Genomic DNA, 24615 nt, shown 5'->3' with positions numbered 1-24615 from the left:
ACAGAGGCACATTATTAATTAGTGACAACAAGATTAACTCCTGCTTACCTGAAAGTCAAGGTGTTACTCCAGTCGGTAAGGTGCAGATATCGCTCTTCACCTGGAAACCTCTGACCGTCTGGCAGGTAGGACTCACTTGCAGATGAAGGGTCTCCTGAAGTTTGGAAAAGTCTGCCATGTTTACATTTCAGCTTCTTAAATGAACCGACAACAAAAATACATTAAATCTGCTACAGCCGCTAAGCAGAGTTGGCCATGCCATGTAACCATGTGGTTTCTTTTATTTTTCACTTGATGCGCACTTGTAATGGTGACTGTGGCAGGCTTTAAAATACGAATCGTAGCATGTCATCGATAATAAAATAAGTAAATTGTATATCCTTTGAACCTTTGCGAACGATGAAAGAGTACGAGTCGGTGTCCGTGACTTTCGTGATGACGTCACCACCAAGTTTCTGTATTGTCATGTCCAGGTAGGCGAGTTTTCCGTTTTGAGCTGGGTCGCCGCGCCTCCCGATGCCATCGCTGCCAAAGAGGAACATTCCGATGATTTTTCCGTCAGGAATGGCTGAAAAATAAAATGTATTGCTTTTTGTCTCTTTTTTTGAGAAGTTTAATAAGCGTTGTCAGAGTACCTTAAGGGAAACGTTATGGAAAACAGTAATATTATCCCTAGGTACACGTGCTTGTTGCTGGATACCCTTGCGTAAACACTTGTCGCGACACTCAGTAAGCATTTCTTTTGGCAACGTTTCCAGATGACAATAACCTGCATCAGGAGATCTTATAATAAACAGTATACTCATGACCTTTAGTAAATAATATGCTGATACCCCATAATACCTTGTAGTAAGTAGTTTTATAACTTCTTTTGCACTTTTAAAAAAACAGATCATCATTTTGCAGTGCAGGGTCTTCTTATTCCCAGAAGTTTGCGTTTTACTTACTTTGAACGAATTTTGAGACATTTTCAAAGGTTCTGAGATCGAAGACGTCGAAGTCCAAAGGGCTTCCATCTTCGTTCCAGATGATGACATGAAGTCCCTTCTGCCGCTCTTTCCCGATCTAGTTTATTTGCACAATATAGTAAGCTAATAAAGTGTATGCTAGCAAACTTAACATAACATGACGCTTATTTTCTACTTAGAGTGTATCCTATCGTTTTCCTAAGTTTCAGTTTGATAATGAATACCATTGCAATATTTTTGGGGGTCATGTTGTTCCTGGTGAAATATTTAATGCATTTCTTTACCAAATTTTCTTCAATTACTCGTTTTTTTCGAAATGTACGTCAAACAATTTATTTAAAGTAAAACTTATCCCTTGTAAGAAAATATATTCACAGTTGTTTTTGATCGTAGATTGATATATAGGCTTATCTGTATAGGGATGATTACAGAATGAGATTTTAAGCCAAAAACAACACAAAACAAAACTAAAAAACAAGAAAAAAGAAAACTGTAGTTATAAGAGCGAGAAATTACCAATTGGCTGGAGTGATTATAGACAACACCACACTCTATGTTATCGAGTTCTGGTATAGTCTGGGACAGACGGGTCCAAGATGTTTTCGGCTTGCCGTGCAGTTCTAGTGTACCCCCTTCTGGAACTCCGATGAACTTTCGTCCAAAGTTTGGGTCATCAATGAAATAGCGGCTGTCTGATTTACCTGATCAAACACGTTTAAGAAAAAGACAACTGTTTTTCTTTATTTAGAAAACAAAAATAACAAGTCAGATTGAGACTTTTAATTATTTTGATATATATATAGAGAGAGAGGCATGTAAAAATCGACGGACATAAAAAGGCGATTTTTTATACGCATATATAAGGTTTTTACACACTTTTATTTAACTCTGTCTGTACGTCGAATTTTGTCATCGATTTTCACGAACTTCCTATCATCCTACAGGTCTGAAATCTTCGACAGTTATTTATTTCTGGTGACAATGTAAAATTAACCCAGCAGTCCATAAGAGGTGAACTAATTTTTGTTTGCATAATTTTAATTTTGCATGATAGCATATAGGCTGCTAGGGGAGATAGGTAAGTAATGTTCTAGGACTTGTTTACTAAAGTTACCTCCCCTAGTACGGCCTACAAGAAGAAAATAAAGTCGAAAAATAAAATGAAAGAAATCGATAACAAAGTTCAAACATGTAATACTTCCTTCCCTTGGATGATTGCATTTAAAAAACAAACAAGCAAACAAACAAACAAAAATAAAGTATCGTGGAAATAACTTCTCTAAACGTTTTCTTTTGTGTGTGCCCAGGGCTTTTCGCTTAACATCACTGAGGTGTCAAGAACTTGAAAGTGTGTATAAATAGAATGCGACACGTCAGTCAGATAACCCGATGCATAACAAAATTTTAAAAAAGAATAAAAACTTAACAGAAAATGAATAAGTAATGTTTAAAAACACACTTTTATTTGAAAGGTATTAAAGAGGGTAATTTTTTTACTTAGGTCTCAAGCTCTTAAAAATCTGATTACAAATTTCAAAATTATCAATTTATTGACAGTTATTCATGAAAGAAAGTTATGAAATATTTCAAAGAGTGCCCCTAATTTTTTTTTATTTTATATTATATGCTTTTTGAAGAATATTCCTAGATCTAAGGAAACAATTAATTTACCCTTTTTAGTACATTTCAAATAAAAATTATGCTTAACTTTTTAAACTTTTTTATTTGTGTTCTTATCCTAATGCCACTCCATATTTCCGTAAAAATAGCTTACCATACAACTTTATGTGTGCCTTGTGGATAAACGGACAAACTTCAGACCCTACAATGAATTCTCCTTCTACCATGATGTACTCCACACGAAGCACGAGGCCAGAGACGTTTCCCCAGATAAGAGCTGCTCCCTTCTGAATAGTGATAGTAGCCAGGCGAGGTGGTTGGATGTCCAGAAGCACTCTCTTGCCCGTCGAAATCAAGATCTGTTTTTATTTTAAAAACCGTTTAGAAACAAACGGTGATCTCTGTCCAGAGGGTGACAAATATGGCTTAGAAACGATGTACAGAGAGGAAAAGAACAGTTTATATGTGATCATCTGTCAAGACTGGAAAAGAATGACTTACAAGCAATCATCTTGGTACAGCGTGATCAAAGCACTACTTATAACTGGTCATTTCTGGCAAGGAAGGAGTCACAACAGAACATCTTCATGCAACCTGACCCCAAAGTAACAACATTACCGTATTAATGATGTATAAACAGAAACATATTTTAATGACCAGATTATTTGACTGGTTCTGGTGTTCTGCATTTTGTCGGTGACAAAAACCACATACCTCACTGCCCTCACTGGGTATGAGAAAAGACTCCCAGGTCATGGCATCGCTCCATGGCAACAAACCCTGTTCCTCCCACGGACAGTCCTGGCTGGACACGCCGCCCAGTAACCACAGCGACGTCATCACCAGGACATAACCCTCCTTCATCCTGGGAATCAATATTTTCTTCAACTGTCGTCAGTCGTTGAAACACTATTCCAAATGCTTGTATCTGTATTGATAATACAAAAGAGAAGGGATTATAAACGTTGAAAGACCTACAAAACAAAATATTCACACCTGCAGCTTAGCTGAGCCATGCTTAACCACCCACACAGAGCTCTGCTTCACATGTGCTTATTATATGACAGCAACAGTTTGCCAAGATGACAGACTAATAGTATGCAAAAAAATGCATCATCAGTCTGTTATCCTTTTTTTTTGAAACATGAGCAGACTTGTCGACTAATGAGAGCGCAACACACACATGCCACCAGCAAATTTGAGTGAGGAGCAGTGAGTGGAAAGATTTTTCTGGCTGGATGAAGACGTGCAACAGATGGAGCATTTATATATGCACGCATAACCAAGACAATGTTGTTGAATCCCCAGACACCCATGATGCGAAGGCAAATTTTCGCTCGATAAAATAAGAGTAAACAATAGGTTACTAGGCGTCCCGTAGTCCCAGCCACACATTGGAGATGGAAGACAGAGTGTCTCTAGTTGCATATGTATGTACAGTGGTGTAGTCAACACGTATATGTCTGTACGTATCTGTATATTGCTAGCGTATGAGCACTGCCTTTAATTGCCAATGTGGATTAATAATTAATATAGAATTATATTCTATTGTATTTCATTGCATTTTTTTACATGTCGTCTTCAATACTGATGACAAAGAGCAGAAATCCAATCATGCCAAGAAATCATGTGCTTAGTGGACAGTGGTTTTCCAATTACAAGTCTGAACAGAAATTATTTTATTTCAGTCGATAACTTCCCCCCTCCCAACAAACAGAGAATAAGTAGAAAACGTTGGCAAAAACTGCTGTAATCAAATTTTGTCAATAAACAAAATTAACGTCCTCCCCCTATTGTATTTAGTCATGCAATAAGTATTACTGGTGATGAAAAATACAAAATGTATGATTTTAACAGTATCTTTATCAAAACTTTAAAATAGCTGATCAATTGACGCGAAAAATAAGTATTAATCGTATGTAGTCGTCGTCTGTAAATAGAAATATTTTGCTTAATTCTTCCAGTTTCTGCTTAATCATTCTGTTAGTGGGTTGAATAATGACTCACGACAACCAATATTAAGGAACCAGGATAATCCCTCGACATTTAGGATCAGACAACGAATATATGTATGTATTTAAGTATGTGTGGATATATGTCTGTATGGATAAATGTATGGATGCATGGATGTCTGTAAAATAACAGAGAATTACGTTTCCTGTTGAAATATCTTAGATAATTTCGAAAAAACATGCTTGTTTCGGGAAAGACCAACATTATTTTCGATCTAAGCTGTCAGCAAACCCATATTGTCAATGCCATGTAAATAGTTTCGGCGTATGGTCCAACATTGTGGTTGCATAATATTCAACAAATATTTTTTCATCAGAACCTTGCCAGAAAGCCTCAAGCCAACTCTGCTGACATGCTGGCAGTCTCTCGTTAGTTTTTCAGGACCGCTGGTACAAGTTTCAGATTAACAATCTGTCAGGTAAAGCAACGCGATGATTATGAAGTCTTACCTGGTGTCCTTCGGCGTCCAAACAGACAAAGAGACGCTAGAGATGAATACAGCTTTCTGAATGACCGTACTCTCGTCTGTTCCAGGTATTTATGTCTTCTTTGCCACATTCATGCAAAACACACCCATCCCATACACCTACAAACCCACTCCACCCACCCATCTACCTCGCCTATCACTATACTTCACGAACAGTCCACACGCTGCAGCTGTTCTCCAACTTCTAGAGATAAGAAGACTCTTTGGTGTATTAATATATTTTTATGTTTCTGTGGGAAATTGAAACCCGTCACCGCTAGCTCTGGTTCTTCTATGAAGTCCTTTTTATTGTCCTTCAAAGGACACGAGTTTTGTGAGCTGTTTACAGAGAGCACTTGCCTACTTCATGCATGCATAGACATGAAGGTATGGGTACGAGACTGATGTGACCGAACTGTTCCGGAAAATAAAGTTATAAATTTTTTTATTATCGGGATCATTAATATATTCTTCATTAAGAAGAGATAACAATGAAAGGTTTTTAGTATCGAGAAAGCCACAACACGGTGAATATATTTGTGGATTAATTGCATCCTGATTGGGGTTATAGTAGTTTGTGTTAACTGATCCCTAATAAGATGCAGGGTGTTGATAAAAAGAAATAACAGGTACTTATTTATTCCTCTAAAGAACAGCGGACATTGTGGAACATCAAAAACAAAACAAAAAAGTCTCTCTAACATATACTGAGCATAAAATGACTCACAGTGAACTCTAGTAAAAGTGCAGTACAGTGAAGTGTACATGCGTTTCTGTCGTCTTGGCATTTGATTATTTAGGAATTTCCATGTTTATTTAGAGAGAGTAAATCCAAGGCTCATGACAAACAAGAAGTTTTACCAACTGGACAGTAGACACACCTGTGCAAACAAAGAAAGTGGTTGTATTCGTTGGTTGTTCTCTGCGGGTTCAGGCACTGCCCATTGTAACTAGAGTAAATGGAAAAATTGTGGAACTCATTATCGAACTTCATTAACATCGTAAATGTTGACATGCTCTTGTTCGATCTAAGATAATTAGATAAACCGGTAGACGAGTGGTTAAAGAACTATTGCTGGAGGCGCACGCTAGCCCTTAGGGAACTGAGGACACTGTCCTTTCTCTACATGTGACACTTATTATACAGGCCTGACTGTTTATCAGCCTTTGTTACTGAGTCAGAAAAATAACACCTGGAACTCCTCCTCTCCACACACCAATGATTTTTCTTTACCAGTATTTGTTTTTATTTCTCCTTTATTTGTTTGTTTTTATTTCTCCGCTTAGAACATGGACGAGAAACAAAGTCGGGTATCTGAACCTGAGGTTGAGTGTAGGTTGATAACAGTGTTTTGACGGCAGTTTATTTCGTGGTAAGTACAAACGTTGTTGAGATACTACCCACGTGGCAGCGATGGACCCACAGTTTCGGTGTAGTAGTCGTAGGTTATGATCAGAATGAAGCTACACTTTGAATGCACGTTTCTCTGAAATAAAACAGAGGAGGGGAGGAGGAGATAGGCACCTGATAACGAAAATAAACACACTAAGTGGTTGGATGACATCAGGAACTTTATTTTTTGAATGTTTATAGTTTTACAACCTAAATCATGAAGGTTCGGCCTCTTGTCGAGTATTCCGTGAAATCGTTGCGAGAAGGCTGTGTCGAACAAGTATCTCGGTGCTGGTCAGCAAATTTTCAGAGTTAGGGTTTTGTCAACCTGAAGCCAAAATATAAAATTCGGTGAATACACCTGCACGAAGATTGATAAGCGTGGACACACGAGAATATACGGAAGGGTAACTTTTATAATGAAGCGCAACTCCCATAGAATTCTGCACATAATTTTAAAAAAGCAATTTCTAACAATGATAAAAAAAAACATCAGATAGACGACAATTTTTTTTTACAACATTGCACTCAAGTCATAGAAAGGAATCAAGAAAAGCAAAATTTCCTATTTCGTAATTGTGTTGTTTTATGAAATGACTACAAAAATATGCCATCATCTGCTGCACTGTCTTCTTCATCAACTCCCTCCATCAATCACACCAGGAAAAAAGGAGGATGTATAGAAGATGGTCGGAAAGGAAAAGGAGAAACTCCTCAAGAGAAGACAACCATCGTAATTAGCAGAAATATAACTATCTCGAGCAGGTACAGCTGACTAAAGGACGTGCAAAGAATACACACACACACAAGCTCATATGTATAAGCAGACGTAAATGAATAAACAAATAATCACTTTGCTGGGTCTGCAGGACGAGTATCGCCCCTTTGTCGCCGCACCCCTGTGTGACGTCACCACTGCAGGGTAGGCTCGTGCAGCGGCTCATGTCCAGCGTCTGCGCCGCACCGTCGTTCAGCGTGTTGCCGCACGTGCATCGCTTGCCTCGCGTCACGGCCGCGAACGTGTAGCCTCTTCCTTTACATCTGCACAGACACGGTTGATGGGGAATTGACGATGTTATCATTCGTTGCCGCCGTCGTTTGTTGGTGTGTATGCATGTTTGGATGTTTGTGTTCTTACTTCATCTACAAGCAAACCACCAGTCCATGCACTTCATGCATTTTCGGTTCTGAAAAGGTTTCACGATCTGTGGTGAATCGTTCACAGGGCGCAAGAAAAGAGAATAACAAAAAACAGAGAAACCACGTATAATTATTTACAGTGATAAACATAAATTTTGGATTTGAAAAAACATATGCATCTGAGCCTGATACTTTTTGTGCGTAGAATAATTTAGTCTCACCTCAGCAGAAATTACTAAGAAAATTGGAGAAGAAGGTATATATATAATAAACACAGTTGAAAACTTGAAGAGAGGAAAAATGAAAAGCGAAACTCAATGATAATTCAATAGACAGAGAGATGAACAATAAAGGTGAGGTGACGAAACTGAAGACAGAAAGAAGTAGAAAGTAAGTTCAGAAAAAACTACCTTTCCCACTCTTGCGTAGAGTGAATATGATAAAGAATATATAAAGGCGTAGTGGATGGAGTAAAAAGAAAGGAGGGTGAGCGACGAAAGATCCTCCATCTTTCTTCAGTAACTGTTTCCATGTCAGGTAGGGAGAGGTGAACTCACCTGGTTAGACACCAGCGCGGGGTCATGGAGCTCGCCAGTTCGTTCACCTCGTTCCCCAACAGTTCGTTGCCCTTCTCGGTATAACACCCCTTTATTGTCGGATTCTTGTTGCCTGTATGCGTTCAGCAAAGAATATTTTTGACTTGATGTCATGACACTCATAAACAAATATTTTTCCTAAAATGTTACTTGATGTTTCCATTTTTCTTCCCGATAAAATGTTAGCGATGGTACTTGAGAACACATTTTTATTTAATTAATCCCCTTTACCTTACTAGTCTTCGATTTGTGCCCACACTTTTAAAATAAAGCATTTGCTAGCAAAACCAGAGCCAATGATATTTTAGACTTATTTTGAAGCTTAGCCAAGAGTAAACAAATGGACCACGTACCGGCAGGAGGCGCTTGCGCACAAGGTACAGAGAAATTCTCACGAACAACGAAGTCCACTTTTGACCAGTCGAGTGCTCCAAGACCCTTAAACAAAAGCCCACAATTCTAAAAGCTGATTGTAAGACCCTAAAACAAAGGCTCTCAACCCGAGTTTTTCTTCTGACATACTCCTGCAAAGTGTCTCATTGTCTATGTCAACTACTTGATTAAAGGTCATAATTGCGTGACCCCGGTCACACTTTGTACATTTACTTTCATCTGTTCTCCTGTCGTGATATGTCCTAAGCCTTCACACACTGATCCCATAGGTGACAGACAACCCAGACCTGGGTAACATTCAAATGAGTTTAAAAAATTAATATCAAAAATTAAAATTTCTTCGCCAATAGCTTATTAGCAAACATCCTATTGAACGTCAGTTCTTGACGAATATTTATTTACTAACAGGCCATCAAGATTATAAAGACGAAAAATTGCGCATAGCCATTTCAGTAATTATAAAAGCTTCTGTTTTTGATGCAAACCTGAGGGGAGCCGATTCCTGGACATGGTTTGGGAAGTGGCACATCGGGCTTGGGCTGTTTACAGACACACGAATGATTGCTTCGTTAGACTTCGTGTTAGGTGCAACTGTCTTTATACCTGACACCGTCACAGTCGAAGAACCATGTACTTTGTTATTGAAAACACATTACAGCAGCAACGACATTTCCGATAACGACTTGAAGAGAAGAAAATAATTTTTTAAGACTTTCCTTCAACAACCTTTCTGTCCTTTTTTCTTGCTCAGAGATTCCTCCAGTCCGACTGTCTCTAGAGTATCTCTTATGTTTAAAGAACAAAGATCATCTGTGGGAACTAAAATAATCTACAGTTGTGAGATTGCTTTGAGGTTTGGTTTCATTCCTGGTTCACATCTTACTGTAGTCCTCACCGTATTATCACGAAAAGGTGGGACAGAAATTCCAAAGCAGGATCTCATCCTGTCTCTGCTGCCGCTCTTTAGCACGAACTTGACCCTGTTGCAGAGTCCTGATGGGCATTGCTGGGTGTCGTTGGTTCTCTGATGGAGACTAAGCAGCTTGAAGAACAAAATTCTGCCACGAAAATAATAGACAAAAGCAGTTGCACGCTGTTGGATGAAAGGTTATGAGATCAAATCCCCGCATATGATTAAAAATTGTAAGAAAAAAATTATCCCATGATGCGCTATCATTTTCTGTCATTCCTTTGACAAGCTTCAAGCTCAATCTACTCCATTTTTATAAACATTTTGTCACAGGTCATTATCAGGTCTTCTTGTCGGTCTCAGGGCCTAAAGTTTTTTTTTTTTTTTCGTTCTCCATGACCCCGACAGGGCTATAATGTCACTACCCTTTCTTCACGATGTTTTTAGGGTCACAAGATCATTACCCGTTTTGCTTGTCGTGGAAGAAGACGCTACCCGTTGTGTCTGCGTCCAGCTCCTCCAGACTCGATGCCCACGTGGCATTGTCCTTGATGACAGCCGGGTAGTCGCTCCTCACCCAGTAGCCCTCCGCATCAAGGGGCTGGCACACTCCTATGCGCACCACGTCGCCTCTAAACGTAAAACCATATTTTAAACATTTCTTACCTTTGCAGGTATCATCCCCACCCTTAGATACACATTTTTGTCAGTAGGATGGTCTTTATTCACCATCCAAATCTACTTAAAAAATGATAAAATACAAAATTTGAAATACAATACATTTTAAATACTAGAAATGAAAAGTGACAGAAGCATTTTCCACAAATATCAGTTAATTGGGGAAATCATTATTTGGTCGCTAAAGACATGATTACGTGCAATAAGTTTAAAGTAGAGTTGTCCATCTTAAAAAAAGCAACAACAACAAAAAAAAACAACAACAAACAACAACAAAAAACCAAAAAAAAAAAACCAAAAACAAAAACAACCAACCAAACAAACAAATTTTTAAAAAAACCAAACCAAAACAAAACAAAACAAAAACCGAAGAGTGACAGTGTGTATGAACCACCATCCTTGAAAAGCAAGTAAATTTTCTTCCATACTTCTCCACTCCATATCCGTAAAAGCTCATCTCGGTTGGAAAGGCGGCCTTGTTCACCTGGGTGTTGAAGTCGATGAGGTAAGACTTCTGTGTGCGGAAAAGATATTCGTTTCTGATTGTACCTGAAATTATAGATGAATGCATCCGACTGAAATAAAGCAAAAAGAGCAGATGATGAACATTGAATCCTTCTTATGGAACCCTTCTCCGGTATTTCAACTGGTCTCTAAAAGAAAACAATGTGTAGAGAAGAAAACGAGACAAGCAGGTGGCACCAGACCTTCTATCACGAAAGGCTCGTCATACGGAGCGTCGTCACGCTTTGCGATCATGGGAGTCTTGTCTCGCTTGTCACTCGCTAGGTTTCCCCCATCTCCCAGAATCTCCATCTGTTACAAATAAGAGCAAATAACAAATCTTTGACATATTACAAATTTGTAAACCTGATTACCCTTCCAGCGGGATTCCAGTCATCAATACAAGAGAGAACCACGAATAGGGAAAAATGAATATCATTCTTTCCCTAAACCTTTCTTTTAGATGTCATGTGCCAGGGTTTGGAAAGTTTTTTCATTTTAAATAACCTTTATAATGCTATGACATTTAAAAAATATTGTAAGTTCTTTTAGATGGATGTACAATACTTGTAGATGGATGTGGTCGATGTGAAAGGGAGTGAACTGAATGAACTCAGCAAGCTCACCTTGACGTAACGGTAGGGACAGACCGTCATGCCCCAGTTGGGTCTGTCCGAACACTCAGGACCCTTGTAGAAGGGGATGTTTCTGACGATGGAGGCGTTGGCCGTACCCGTCACGGAACCGTCGGCGTCTCTGACAAACACCCCGAGGCTGCCGTCACGCTCCTCCCAGTCAGCAATGGAGGCGTTGCCGTGGAAAACCCAGTTGCCCCCGTCCACCTGAAACATTTTCTCAGAATTAAGAAACTTTATCTTACAACAACTGAATGTTGTACCGAACTCGGAAATCTGAAAATAAACCTACACCTTCCTAAATGTTTAACAACTAATATCGAGACGTATGTCAATAAGTAATGAGATGTCTTTAAAAATGTTGTTTTCATTATCATTAAAATTATATATTTTTTAACTAAACATGCCTGATTGATCGTTTAAAAGCTACACAGGAGATAACTGCAGCTACTATAACTCTTCATTAAAGTTGTTTAAGATAATTTGGACTTACCCCGTCGCAGTATCCAAACGTGATATTCTGTACGTATGATGACGTCATAGTGGGATAAGCGTTAGAGCGTTTGAAGCTCAGGCCCCCTCCGTATCGGATCAAATTTAAACCGTTGGAATCTTTCCAGTTGTTGTTCAAAATCTTGTTCCAGAAGCGATTGAAATAAGTGTTCTTGACAATGTTTGGTCCTTGGTACAAGCTCACACCAGTGAGGGTCTCGTACCTACGTATTCAAAAGAAATACCAGGATGGAAATATATTTAGAAAAAAAATCAGGGGCGCTATATTCTAATCAGTGGGTAAAGAAGATAGATAGTGGGTACTGAATATATAGATGACGCAGATAATAGAAAATTATTACAAAGGGGAGAGAGAGAGAGAGAGAGAGAGAGAGAGAAACTACAGTTTAAAATCAAAAAAGAGAAAAATAAGGTATAAAGGTAATAAATTGATGAGATCTTCAGAAAGTGCGAATAAAAAGACGAGCAAGTGAGTATGCACTCGTAAAGCAGAAAAAAAGATAAAGAAATTAGATTTCATTAACTAGAAAAACAAAATGCAACACGTTAGGTACTAAACACATCATTATACACACATACAACCACATAATGGTGACTTACTACTTCTGCTCTTTATTATTTTATTTTGTCTTCTTTCAAAGACTTGAAGAACACACCAAACTTTACTATAAAAAAAATTAAATCTGGGCCTAAAAATTAAAAAAAAAATATTTCAACTGCCGGTCATATTATGCACCTGTTCATCCACCTTTCGTTCGCTCATTAACTGACCAGACAATCAATCTCTAACCGTGGAGAGTACCTACGGTGTGGTGGGGAAGGACCTGTCGAGGTCGTACTTGACGGACGTGTACTTGCTGGTGTCCACCTTGTATGATGACGGAAGGCCCACGTTGTCCGTCTCGCCGATGAAGATGCTGTTGGTGACCTCTGTGCCAGTCTCAAAGCCCGTGGTGCCACCTGCCAGGCCCTGAGGTGAGTCTGCAAGTCTGAAAGTTGATTCCTCGATGCAGATCTCAGAAGATCGGACAAGCAAAATCGTTTTCGGTCATGTCATTGTTTAGAAAAGCGAAGTAAAACTTTAACAAAGTTTACAAGTACAGTGGTACCTCGACATACGAGTTTAATTCGTTCCGTAACCTTGCTCGTATGTCAAATTGCTCGTATCTCAAAGCAATTTTCCCCATTGAGATTAATTGAAATGCCATTAATCCGTTCCAGCTCCCAAAACACCACCTCAGTTGTTTTTGAATAAGAAAAAGTGTATTTACAAGAAGAGACATTTATTTATGAATAACAAATACATATTCTATAAAAACATATTAAATTCTTCGTTTGTGGAAGTGTGTGGGATCTGCTTCAGCAAATCACAGTAAATCGCTCGTGCCTTCTCACACATGATGCTTTGTGTTAAGGTTCCTCCTTGAAGCTGCTTCTCTGTCACCCACACAATCAATAGTTTCTCCATCTTTTCATGGAGAGAAGTCCGGAGCTTAGAAATTATTGTAATGCCCCTAGCTGGCGTTGTACCCTTTATCAACTCCTGTTTAAGCTCAGAACATATCATTGATGTGCTACACCCGTACATCCTCACCAAGTCAATTACTCACACACCTTGCTCATGTTTTTCTACGATTTCGCGCTTTAATTCAATAGACATCATCTTCTTCTTCGGACCCATGGTTACAAAAATAAATGTGATAATGTTTTGTAAATGTACAAAAAGCAAAAAAAACGCGAACCCAACTTATCAAAAATGCTTCGAAAACGAGGGAAACAAGCAGACAGACTGAGGTCTAGTCTGAGGTGGGAGAAACTGTTAGACGCTGTACACGACCCCAACATCCGCCCCGCATGTTGGGGTCGTGTGCAGCGGTGTAGTGTGCGATTCCTCGTATCTCAAATCTTGCTCTTATCTCGAAGCAAAATATCGCTCGCTCGGCGGCTCGTATCTCAAAACACTCGTATGTCAGGGCACTCGTATGTCGAGGTACCACTGTATACTCCATTAACATGATAAATAATAAGGCAGATAAAACGGTCATTAATAAAAACAGTTTAGCTTACGTGCACTGGGTCATTCTTATGTTGCCTCCCTTAAGCCACGCGTTTTGTCGTCCATTTTTGAAGAATGTGATGCTAAAGAGGAAAGATGATTCATTCAGATGAATATGTTCAAATGATATTATACAATAAATTGAAGAGAGCTGTAACCTTTATTTAATTACATCTACACACATGACTGCTGTCATTTTTTTTCCCAGAACCCCTTCCTTTCCCTATAGAGGAAGAAACTAATTGAAACTGAACTAATTGGATTCAAAACTGACCGCCGCATTTCAGTCCAGACCGACTGACCGTCTGGGGTCGGCGGGTCACGCGGGTCATAACCGTTTTGTACCATAAGAACACCGTTCTCTGGAACCCCCTTTTCCTCGGGTAGCCTGCCTGTTGAGAGTTTACTGTCCATGAAAAGACCAGCCTGCACAGAATTGTTTTCATTTGAAGACAGTGTGGCCAGGATGCATGTAACCATGTATTTGACTGGATCAACCGAGAGTATACAAAAATTATGTAGCGTGAATTCTAATTCCACACAAAAATAACAATTTCAAGATTCGAAGAAATTTAACATATCGAAATTATTTTTAAAAAAAAATAAAGAGCATCCCTTAATTTTTATTGCATTAAAGTGATACTTTAACCACATGGTCATTACGTGTAAAAGACTTCTCAGCCTTATAAAATGTATATTTAAAAACTTAGAAAAGAAAATTGAGACGAATCAACGTGTGCTTGCCTGCCCATTGGAATGCGCTGTGTTGTCAGCAAAGCTTTGGATTGGATAGTACATCGGATAGTGAGGCCGCCCCAGCTCCGCCTGGCGGTCATAGGACGGACCCAAAGGGAGGTCAGCAAAAACAAACTTGAAACCATGTCCCTGAGGCACGAGTTGGAGACAAATGACAGGTCAAAGTTGGAAGTTGACAGGAAGCTAATTATCATAGTGTTGTCCCTCCACCCACTTGCTCCCCAAAAAGTATTCCGTGCTCCTAGTTTTCTAGATATCCAGTGAGTTATGTCCCCCTTGCTCATAATTTTGTAGAAATTATTCTTGGTCATAGCCAGGGATTGTGTCGTACAGTCATAGCCAGTGATTGTATTATACTCAGTATTTGTCAGTCATAGCCAGTCACTACAACCACCACCATGATCATCTACCCACCTTCCCCTCTCATATGGATATTAGAACAAGCTCCATGCTGTTAAAAATTTATATAATTATTATTTGTTGATGAGGAAAATAAACAAGAAAAGTAAACTCTTACGTCGCTGCCAGCTGCAACATTGTTGTTGACTACGTTGTTGGGATGTGTGAGCCAGAAGGAGGAGACGTGGCTAATTAATAACAACAATAATTATGACAATAGTAATAGAAAAAAGCGGAGAGGAGATGAAATATTAAATACAATATATTTCAGCCTTATAAAAGATTTTGTATATCAGTAAACTTGTAAAAATTCTATGCTGTTCTGACTGTGCTCCTGAACATGTTAGTGTGTCAATAAATTTCTAAACGTTCAAAGTGTTTTGTCTTTCACGAATGTACATATCAAACTTTTAAAAGCTGAATATGCTATACCATATTCGTCTTGAACACTTTTGTATGTCAAAATGATTTGAAATGTATATTCTGATCTAAATGCTTTTCCTTAACACTTAAAGATATCAAAATTTGGGACCTGGATCATTTGCGAGCAATCAATGGCCATCAACTAAATTTTTCTTAATCAGTCAAAGATTCCAAAGGGCGCTTACTCGCAGTTCTCTCCGAAATTGTTGTTAGGATAGTCCTCCTGACACCATTCGATAGTAGAATCTGACATCAAACGAGTTCCATGCATGGTGCCGATAATCAGGTTTCGTTCTATAATATTGTCTTGCTCCACACTGTCCTCTATGAAGACGCCGTGTCCCAGGTGCTTGTAGCACACGTTTCCCTGCACCTGTCAGACGAGGCCAGGTGTGACATTCTGTCAGTCAAGACGTGGCTTCCTTGTAATATTTGTGTATATATATATATATACAGATCAAAGATTTCTGAGGATCAACTGTAATAAAATATAGATCCTCGTGTTTGTTTGTTTTTTTAAGTTTGATGAAACGACACCAGTCCTCACATTTCACTAGTACTCTACCAGTATTCAGATTTCACCAGTACTTAGTGTTATGTTGAGAATATGATATAACCGGTGCTCAGATCTCATGAAACCAGAACTCACCAGAAGCTTGTTGGTGCCGTGAATGGTGATGCAGCGGGAGAAGGAGTCGTGGACGGTGTTGTCTTTCAGGTACATGCCGGGTACATCGTCGCACATGTGAAAGTGAAGCGGGTAGCGACCTGCACATCATTAACAATATTGTCATCTAGCAGTCGAGCCTCATGATGATCATCATTTGATAGCACTAAAGCATGACCGGAGTATCTTCATTGTGATTCGAAATGCTAACATAAAACATAAAGATTCTGTCCATTCGACAGTCAAACCCAAAAAAAAAAAGCAAAGTAACAGCTGACTGAGCAAAGGTTGCTGTCCCATGTGGTAGAGCTCCACCCCTTCAATGTGGGCGTTGGCATGACCTCGAATGATCTGCAGAATGAAGCAAACATTATTTTTTATTATTGTTGTTATTATTATTATGTTCTTATCATTATTATTGTTTTTTCTGACTTATCATTCTGCATAACTATTCTATTATAAAATAATGAAATACAAAAATTATAAAATTCTATTATAAAAAGTTTGTCGTTTTTTCTGCTTATACAATTAGGTAAAAACAAAACAGAAAGAAAGTTGAGGAATTACTATACAGTGCAATACAATTTTATTATTTCACATGAGAAATTATATAATTTTAAAATATAAATATGTGTTGTCATCCCATCGTTCAATGTCAGCTTTTCTCACACTCAGATCCCACTTTTCATCATACTAACCGCGATTTACTAACCGCAATGTTGTTTACATGTCATGGAAGACTTGTCGCTAATTTTCCTAAAGACAAAATGAAAGTCACTCGCCCTTATGTTTCCACCAAAAGTGTCCATGCCAAAGCGGGCACACAGTTTTTTCTCTATGCTGTTGGTGTAATAACACGCAGGTTCCATGACACCCTCAATGAGGATGCTACGGGACAGCATGCCCACCTCCGCTCTCTCATCAACGTCGTACGTGAAGTTGCCGTAGTGCATGTACTGGAATGTCTCTACAGAAACAATGCACAGCGCCTTTACAATGGACAAAGTCTGTGCAATAAAAATACTATAATATAGAGCAATAAAAAATAACTCACACAAAGAATAAAGCCTGGGAATGAATGAATTAATAAATGAATGAGTGAATGAATGAATAAAGGAACTTCAATGAACGCTTCATCAAAAGCAATAGAGAACAATATAACTACATGGTTCAAAATCGTTACAATTTGGTTTTACACTCAAAGAGGTCAACGAGTTCACTATGGAACAAGTTTGTGCATTACTAATGGAATGACCCATGAACAGAATGCATGTGTTTGTAGGTAGGTAAAAATAATGACAGACAATCCTCACTACATTAGCGCCACCAGACCGACATTTCTGACAGAGAGAGAGAGAGCAAACAAACAGAACAGTCTATTCAACAGGCAGTGAAAACATTGCAAACACATGGTGTAAACATGACTGTCAAATGACTTCTTGGAAAAAAAAACAACCCAGTTAATTCATTAAAACTATTTATCAAAAAAAAAAAAAGAAAAGGAAAAAAAAAAAATATTGAAAGTGTCTATCATCAGGTGAATATCTGTATGGATAAAAACCACGTGTTCTAGAAAGCTTTAGATGTGAGCCACAAGTGGTGTAGTGACAGCAACAGGTGTGGGTGGGTTATCAGTATTCACATCACCAACAATCAATACATGCCATTAACGCGAACTTGGCGCCGCGAACACGTGCTGCAGGGGATGAGAGTTCGAACCTCAGCCTGCCTCCAATCGAAGTCCGTAGAGACGACCACTATCTGGTCACCTGTCACAATGTTAAACAGAGAAAATGCATTTGATTATGATGTAAGTGTAGGATAGATAATCCAGGTCACACACTAAGACAATATAACAGAAGTAACACATACATAAATACAAGAAATTTTGTCAGTTTTAATCTAGTCTGGAAATGAATAACTGCTTTCTGATTGGTTGTTTGCTAGCTTGTGCTCAGCTCCGAATTGTTGAAGATGTTTCACAGAAAGCTAGTTCGGTCCCGTAAAGGATGAATATCCGGATGAATAACCGGAACCAGAGACATGTTTTTTCGGAGTAATTAATTTCTCTATTCAGTTAAACGAAACCAGACTTAATTTTCCAAGCGTATGTATATATAAAGATGATCTGCGATACGTATTGCGATACGCATGAAACACTGCTTCCAAACTAAAATATAGTCCTCTAGAAACACCACAGTTCATCTTCGCATTCAATAATAAATCATCTACTGTTGATGCTTGCAGATTTTTCTTTGTGACAGTATCATCTATGAAAATTGATTATGTTGTTTATAAGTTACCTGAATTCAAGTCTCTGCAAGTGAACCCTGAGTTTGCCTGCGTTACCGTGTAACAGACTATAGTTTGTGTACACAATCGTACTTACCTGGCTCCCAACCTGTGACCTCACTGGCAAGTGTGAGTATCGGGTACGCTGCGCCAGAGCTTAATACCCGGAAATAGTCAAACAGTATGGATGACGTGGCTGCCACCTAAAAGAAAACATTGAATTGCATTAAATTACCACAATCATCAACGAAGATCCGAGAAGATAGAAAGTAAGTTAATGTTCGAGAAAGGTCATATATATTATGGTTTGTGGAGTACACAACGGGTTTACACAGATGAATATATATGTATGTGTGTCGTGTACATGTTCCTTTGGCCAACTCCTTGTGAACCAAAGCTCGGGAAATCCCTATGATGACTGGAGCACATAAATTTCCTGTGATCACTGAAGCATAGATATTATTCACGATGACTGGAGCGTGGAGATTATCTATGATGAATCAAGTGGAAGTCTTAAGGGGTGAAAATATACGCCGTACTGTCCTTCACCTCATGCTACATTTCTTCTGGATGCTCCCCCCTTCAACACCCATCCCATTCTCCCTTGTCTTTTTTTAAAAAAGAAAACCTGTTGCCTAACTTTACCTTTTTTTTTCTCACGTGCTATGAACTTCTTACCTGGAAGTCGAGTTCTCTGTTCCAGTCTGTCAGGTGGATGTACTGGCCGGACCCCACTTGACCGCTTGGCACTCGAGACTCTGTTGCTGATGTGATGTCACCTGCAATAACAATTATATTTTTATCTCTCTGCGGCAGCGCACAAACATGGATTCCCCATCTGGAAGCAAGATGGTGACAGAAGTCGTCTACACATGGGATGGAGAATGCATTTATCTCTTTTCAGGATGAAAAAATATGATTATATTTGTTTTTGCCATTTTGTGGCATGGAATAACCAAAATTCATTTGTCGTCTGTAGATGAGAGATTTCGTACATTTGTCGTCTCTCTACCTTTGCGGACAAGGAAGGCATAGCTGTCACCAATGTCGGCTGAGGTGATGGCGACGCCACCTAGAGATTTGATGGCAGATTCGATGTATCGGATGTAATCGCCATCGGATGTCCTGTTTCCGATTCCCGCAGTCCCAAAAGCGTAAACACCTATCACCTTCCCGGCAGGTATTGCTGCAATCAACAGACGTACACACCGGTACAGGTATTCATTCCTAAAGGTGTACACACTTATCTTATTTAAAGAAATAGTCGTTTCACATAGGTGTACTCACTCCTCAGAAATTCAGGAAAGTTGGGATAGTCTTTGACCGCCAAAACAACGAAGTCTAGAACACTGCCATCCTCGTGCCACACCAGGACATGCAGACCTTGCTGTCTTTCCAATCCGATCTTGTTCTTCTGTAAGAAAGGTCTGCAGAGCTGACAAGTATGACCATGAAACTCACAGTAAACTCTTGTCAATCTGAACTACAACACAGCAATACAACAACTGGACAGACAATAGCCGAGTGGTTAGAATATTGCCCTTCAAACCCAGATGTCGGGAAAACGGTTTCCACTACTTCTTTTCATAGAATAGTAATGTTGATGGACAGAGGATACTCGGACTGAGCGAATATTAGACAGGAACAGCAAGCTAGCACGGGGAAAGGTTACTTACATCATAGTTGGAATGTTTGTACACCACGGCACAAGGAATGTTCTCAAGCGAAGGTATGGTCTGGGCCAACTTGGTCCACGAAGTTTTCCGTTTGCCGTGCAGCTCAAGTGTCCCTCCGGCAGGTACACCGATGAACTTGCGCCCAAAGTTCTCTGTCTCTACGACATACGGGCTGTCAGACTTTCCTGTACATTGAAGTAAATTTAATTAGCCTGTCAGACTTTCTTGCACATTGAAGTTCACTTCATAAGCGTGTCAGACCTTCATGTCCGGTGGACTTTTCTTATAATATAAATAATATAAATTTGTGTAATACATTTGTTGGAGTTTCCAGTAATGGTAAGTTATTTCAAACAAACAGAGATTAAACTTTTGTTTAGAAATATACGAAAGACATGATTATTGTGGTCCATTTTTCTCTTCTACAAACTAACAGATTGGGCTTTTAGAAGTTATGACCCAACGATCTTCATCAAATCTCCAAACTGTAAATTTTCCAAAGCACGCTAGAAACGGAGAGAAGAAAGGAAGAAGAAATGGAGGAAAAGACAGGGAAGTTCTTGTCTTTTCTTGTTCTATAAACTGTCTCCACATCTACCCACCGAGAAGCTGTATGTGGGCTTGTTTGGTGAAGGGACAATCCTCAGAACCCACAATGAACTCCCCTTCTGCCATGATGTAGTGCACGCGTAGGGTGATGCCGTCCACATTTCCCCAGACGAGTGCTGCCCCCTGCCGGATGGTGATGGTGGCTAATGTGACTGGTTGTTGATTGAGTACCACTCGCTTGCCTTCAGGAATAATAACCTAACATAAAAATATAAAATTAAACGGTATCCCTCAGCAAAACATAGTCCTGCTTTTGAAGAACAGTTCTACCCGGATAAAGACTGTATCTAAAACAATCCTTTACCTTAGAAGTTATCATCAGGTTCCATTATTATATCAGTGTACATTGATAGTCCACAAGATGTAGAAGTTAGTAACTTCACATCTGTTCATTTGTGTATCGCATTCGTTTTGCCTTCAAAGCACGAGAGGCAGGAATACACTTACTACTTAGTTTATGAACTATGACCTGGTTAAAAACAGATCTCATAGATGTTGATATTTGAGATCTCACAGAGAAATTTGAGATGAGAATAAGCATATAGCACTTGAGAAAAATTCAGCAAAGTTAACAGTTCAATTCCTTTCTATTAATGGTTTGAACGGACTGACACTAGAAAACCTCGGAGTGTTTAGTTGTTGCCTTCAAATACAAAGCTTAGTTACTTCTTTCCCAAATGCGTGATGTGAAAAAAACTGATTACTGACACTTAGAACTTACCTGGTCTCCTTCTTCTGGAATTTTACCCAGAATCCCAGGTACTAGGGTCACTCCAGGGCAATAGGCTTGCGTCCTCCCATGGACATTGCGTGCCAGCCAGACAGACGCCCGGCCAGAATGACAAGAGAGCGACAAACCCCAAAATCCAGAGAATTTCTTTCTTTCTGAAATTAAAGTCTGAAAGAAAATGAATAAACTTGAAAACCGAGATAAAGGAATATTGCAAAAGATTCTCTGGAAAATAGAAGGGAGAGAGAGGGAGAGATTTCGTAACAGGCAAAACCATTAGACCACAACATCCACGATGAATTTTTGTTACTTATCCAACATAGTTCAAATTTCTTGCCGTAATAATATTTTCTAGAAATAAATTAATAGCAAAGATTAATACAGAATCCTGTCAAGTTAACACTCAGCTGTGGAAAGTGTTTCAGAAACCACAACCTTCCATGCCCTGAAACGAAAATCTTGCAATTGAAGAACTGAACTCTTCAACGAGGCGAGGTTCTTAGCCTGATGGAATGTTCTCCGTGACTGCTCTGACCTTCTCGTCCTTAACAGTCTGCTGGATATATAGGTATACTTCTCCCCACCCTCCTGCCTCACCACCTAAAGTCCAATACGACATCCAGGACCAGACCAGCGAGTTGCGGCTTTGTTCAGTCTACTTTATTTTTGTAACCACTCGTCCAGTGGCGACCCCCCACGGCCATATGTTCTCCTTTGAAAGCTTTAACCTGCTAACACCTATTATTGCTCTGGTTCAAAATGGTGGAAAGTGCTCAATGTTGGTTTAATGAATCTTACGCGACAGCCTCCCTCTGTGCAATCCACTGCTGTGCCACGCGAGCAAATGGAAAAAATGAGAAGAGCAGTCTTTTCAAGGAGGTACACGTGATGACGAGAGTTCTGCTGTTCCAACAGAAATAAAGACTTCATACACGTTTATGTCCAGATAAGTGACAAACAATATGTATGAACTGAACAGCCATAAGAGGTCCATGTAAGGACTTTCTTCAAAAAAAAAAAAAAGGACAAATGATTTTGTGCACGTGGGCTTATCTCCCTTCATATCTTTCTTTCCATCTTCACTTTGTCCTTCTATACTTTTTATTAACTGTAATCAACAGGTGTATATGTACTCAGCTAAGGTTAGTGCATGACCCTCTTTCTTTCTTACTTTAGTAATTTTTTTTCATTTTATTTCGTCTTTCTTCCTGGCTTTATTTTTGTATTTTTTTTCTTTCTTGACTTTTATATATTTGCTTTTTTTCTTCGTCCTCCCCTTTCATCTCTTTCTGTCTGTGTATAAAGTTGGCTTTAAGGGAAAATCCAAGTGATGACTTTCATGTGGGTTTGTGTTTATATAATTGCCTTATGTTGTGTGTGTGTGATGCATGTGCATGTATGCGTGGAGTGTTACCAAACAACTGACATAATTTCTTTTAATCCCACGCTTTTGTTGCGACCACATATTCGTATGAAGACCATCTATCCATAAAAATCTGAGTTCAAATATTGACTTGCCCTCAAGCCAGGTGTTAAAAGCAACCCACATCTACGTCATCGATTCCCATGAAAAGCGCGCGCTGATAGGCTGGGTGTGTACCCAGCGGTGATTCAAATGAAAACATTCTTGTTTTTTTAAAATGTTGTCAGAACCAGAGCTCTTCATAGAATTCGGTCGAGACTGTATCCAAAAAAGAGAAAGACTGCCTGTATTTAACCCCTTCTCTGACGACCTGAAAGACGACTTTAAAAAGGTTAATATTTTTAATATTTTGTACATTTTATAGTCTCCTCCTCTAGTTCGTGGGCTTGAGCAGGCGGCACAGGTTCAGAAGTTTTGTCGGGTGAGCAACTAGAAGACACCACGATACACTCTCTGTCCACTAAGTTACAGTGAGATGGCACAGGGCACGGGGCATTGATCAGGGAAGGCGAAATGAGGTGTAACACAGGGCAAATTCTAGGCACGATGAACCACTTACAGTTTCAAGGCTCCACTGTTGATATATTATGAGATTTTTAACTTTTTCTGTTAGGTGCATATGGTTAATAACCAGAAGTTAGAACATAAAAATGTACCGTGAGTGCTGTGTGCATTGGATGTGTGTGCATTACAGTGATCATACAGCAAGCAGTTATACATAAGAAGCTGTGGTAAGAGAAATATGGCAGAACTCAGCTCAAATATTGACTGAAACTCGTTCGGCCACAACTGAACTGCTGACCTGGGATGAGAAACTGTAAGGAGCTGGGTAAAAGCGAGCCTTGTAACATTTAACTGGCAAAGCGTCTCGTTCCTTAAAGTTCAAGAGATCATGTCCAACCTAAATAAACTGAGCAGAGCTAAACTGCCGAGAGAATTCTGAGCAGTTCAGTAAGACATTCTCATTTCTGTCAGAATGTATTTATTCATAAGGGAAAAAAAATGCTTTCGTGGGTTAGGGAGAGGTATAGTTAGTCATATTCTTCCTTTGACAGGCACCTGTCGTTGGGAGGATGACATGGGTGGACGCGGCAGCTGACAGGGCCCGCCTGTTGTCTACTGTGGGCAATAGTCATCAGGTCTTGTACAGGACGACCAGTCCAGTCTTTGACCTCCGTAAATCAGTTCTTCCCCTGGCCATCAGGCACTTGAAGGATAGTTTTCGACATATTGTCTTGCCGGGTCAATGTCCAAAGAAGACCTTACATGTCTTGACTGTTGCATGTAGAGGTTCCTGGTGTTCTACAGGTGTGGCAACCGTGCCTAGTACAGAATCGTACCTCCTCAGGTACTTGCTCTCGAATGCTTCTATTCACCTTTCGTTTCACTTGTTACTCATGCGCATAGGAACATATTTTCGTAGAAATAGAGGTCCCTAGCTTGGTTTCCTGCGGGGCAGTGAACCTAAAAGGTCCATCATATCCAGACCACGGCATAGAGGAGACATGGTTCATCTTTCTCCCTCATCACGTTAACCCTCCATCCATTTCTTCAGAGAAACTTGTAAGTAGGAGGAAGAAGAATGAAAGTTTCAATATCAGGACTTGGATGGCTTCGAACAAGAAACCTTTTGCTCAACAGATACACCAACCAGTGGCACTGTTGATTCATTCTGAAGTTTCGTGGCTCCACAAAATATCCAGCCATTCCTGTGGATGCTATTATCTCTGGAGCTGACAGCGGCACTGTCTATTA

The 24615-nt window shown here is 39.4% G+C and overlaps 2 protein-coding genes across 4 annotated transcripts in view; both read right to left on the bottom strand.

The window, feature by feature from the left end:
- Positions 1–5177, bottom strand: part of LOC112560684 (cell migration-inducing and hyaluronan-binding protein-like) — a 6329-nt gene extending 1152 nt beyond the window's left edge. The window contains exons 1-7 of one of the 2 annotated variants that reach the window (XM_025232700.1): positions 5051–5177; positions 3303–3516; positions 2743–2947; positions 1485–1669; positions 948–1065; positions 389–568; positions 49–154 (exon numbers count right to left, since the gene is read on the bottom strand). In XM_025232700.1, coding sequence (XP_025088485.1) covers positions 49–154; positions 389–568; positions 948–1065; positions 1485–1669; positions 2743–2947; positions 3303–3452 — 944 coding nt within the window. In that variant the 5' untranslated portion in view covers positions 3453–3516; positions 5051–5177. Of the gene's footprint in view, positions 1–48; positions 155–388; positions 569–947; positions 1066–1484; positions 1670–2742; positions 2948–3302; positions 3657–5050 lie in introns of those variants that run through there. The other variant, XM_025232699.1, reaches the window with a different exon arrangement.
- Positions 5178–6638: 1461 nt separating this feature from the next.
- LOC112560791 (protein DDB_G0287365-like) lies at positions 6639–22997 on the bottom strand. 2 transcript variants are annotated; one of them, XM_025232850.1, is made up of 29 exons: positions 21873–22997; positions 21429–21605; positions 20701–20905; positions 20099–20283; positions 19710–19833; positions 19435–19608; positions 19101–19201; positions 18520–18625; positions 17795–17899; positions 16913–17097; positions 16409–16481; positions 16113–16231; positions 15649–15836; positions 15159–15228; positions 14630–14770; positions 14160–14311; positions 13897–13968; positions 12636–12818; positions 11810–12032; positions 11308–11523; positions 10885–10993; positions 10606–10726; positions 9964–10131; positions 9485–9647; positions 9075–9128; positions 8550–8634; positions 8158–8269; positions 7314–7501; positions 6639–6788 (listed from the first exon to the last, which is right to left on the bottom strand). In XM_025232850.1, the coding sequence occupies exons 3-29, from the start codon at positions 20771–20773 to the stop codon at positions 6784–6786; spliced, it is 3495 nt and encodes a 1164-aa protein (XP_025088635.1). In that variant the 5' UTR covers positions 20774–20905; positions 21429–21605; positions 21873–22997; the 3' UTR covers positions 6639–6783. The 2 variants fall into 2 exon arrangements, with proteins under 2 accessions (XP_025088635.1, XP_025088634.1); XM_025232849.1 differs by having other exon boundaries at positions 19710–19836; positions 21873–22995.
- Between the last annotated feature and the right edge of the window lie 1618 nt (positions 22998–24615).

The sequence above is a fragment of the Pomacea canaliculata genome, linkage group LG3 (assembly GCF_003073045.1).
Source record: "Pomacea canaliculata isolate SZHN2017 linkage group LG3, ASM307304v1, whole genome shotgun sequence".
Classification (NCBI taxonomy): Eukaryota; Metazoa; Mollusca; class Gastropoda; order Architaenioglossa; family Ampullariidae; genus Pomacea; species Pomacea canaliculata.
The sequence above is the reverse complement of the archived record's forward strand: the minus strand, read 5'-3'. Positions and strand labels throughout refer to the sequence as shown.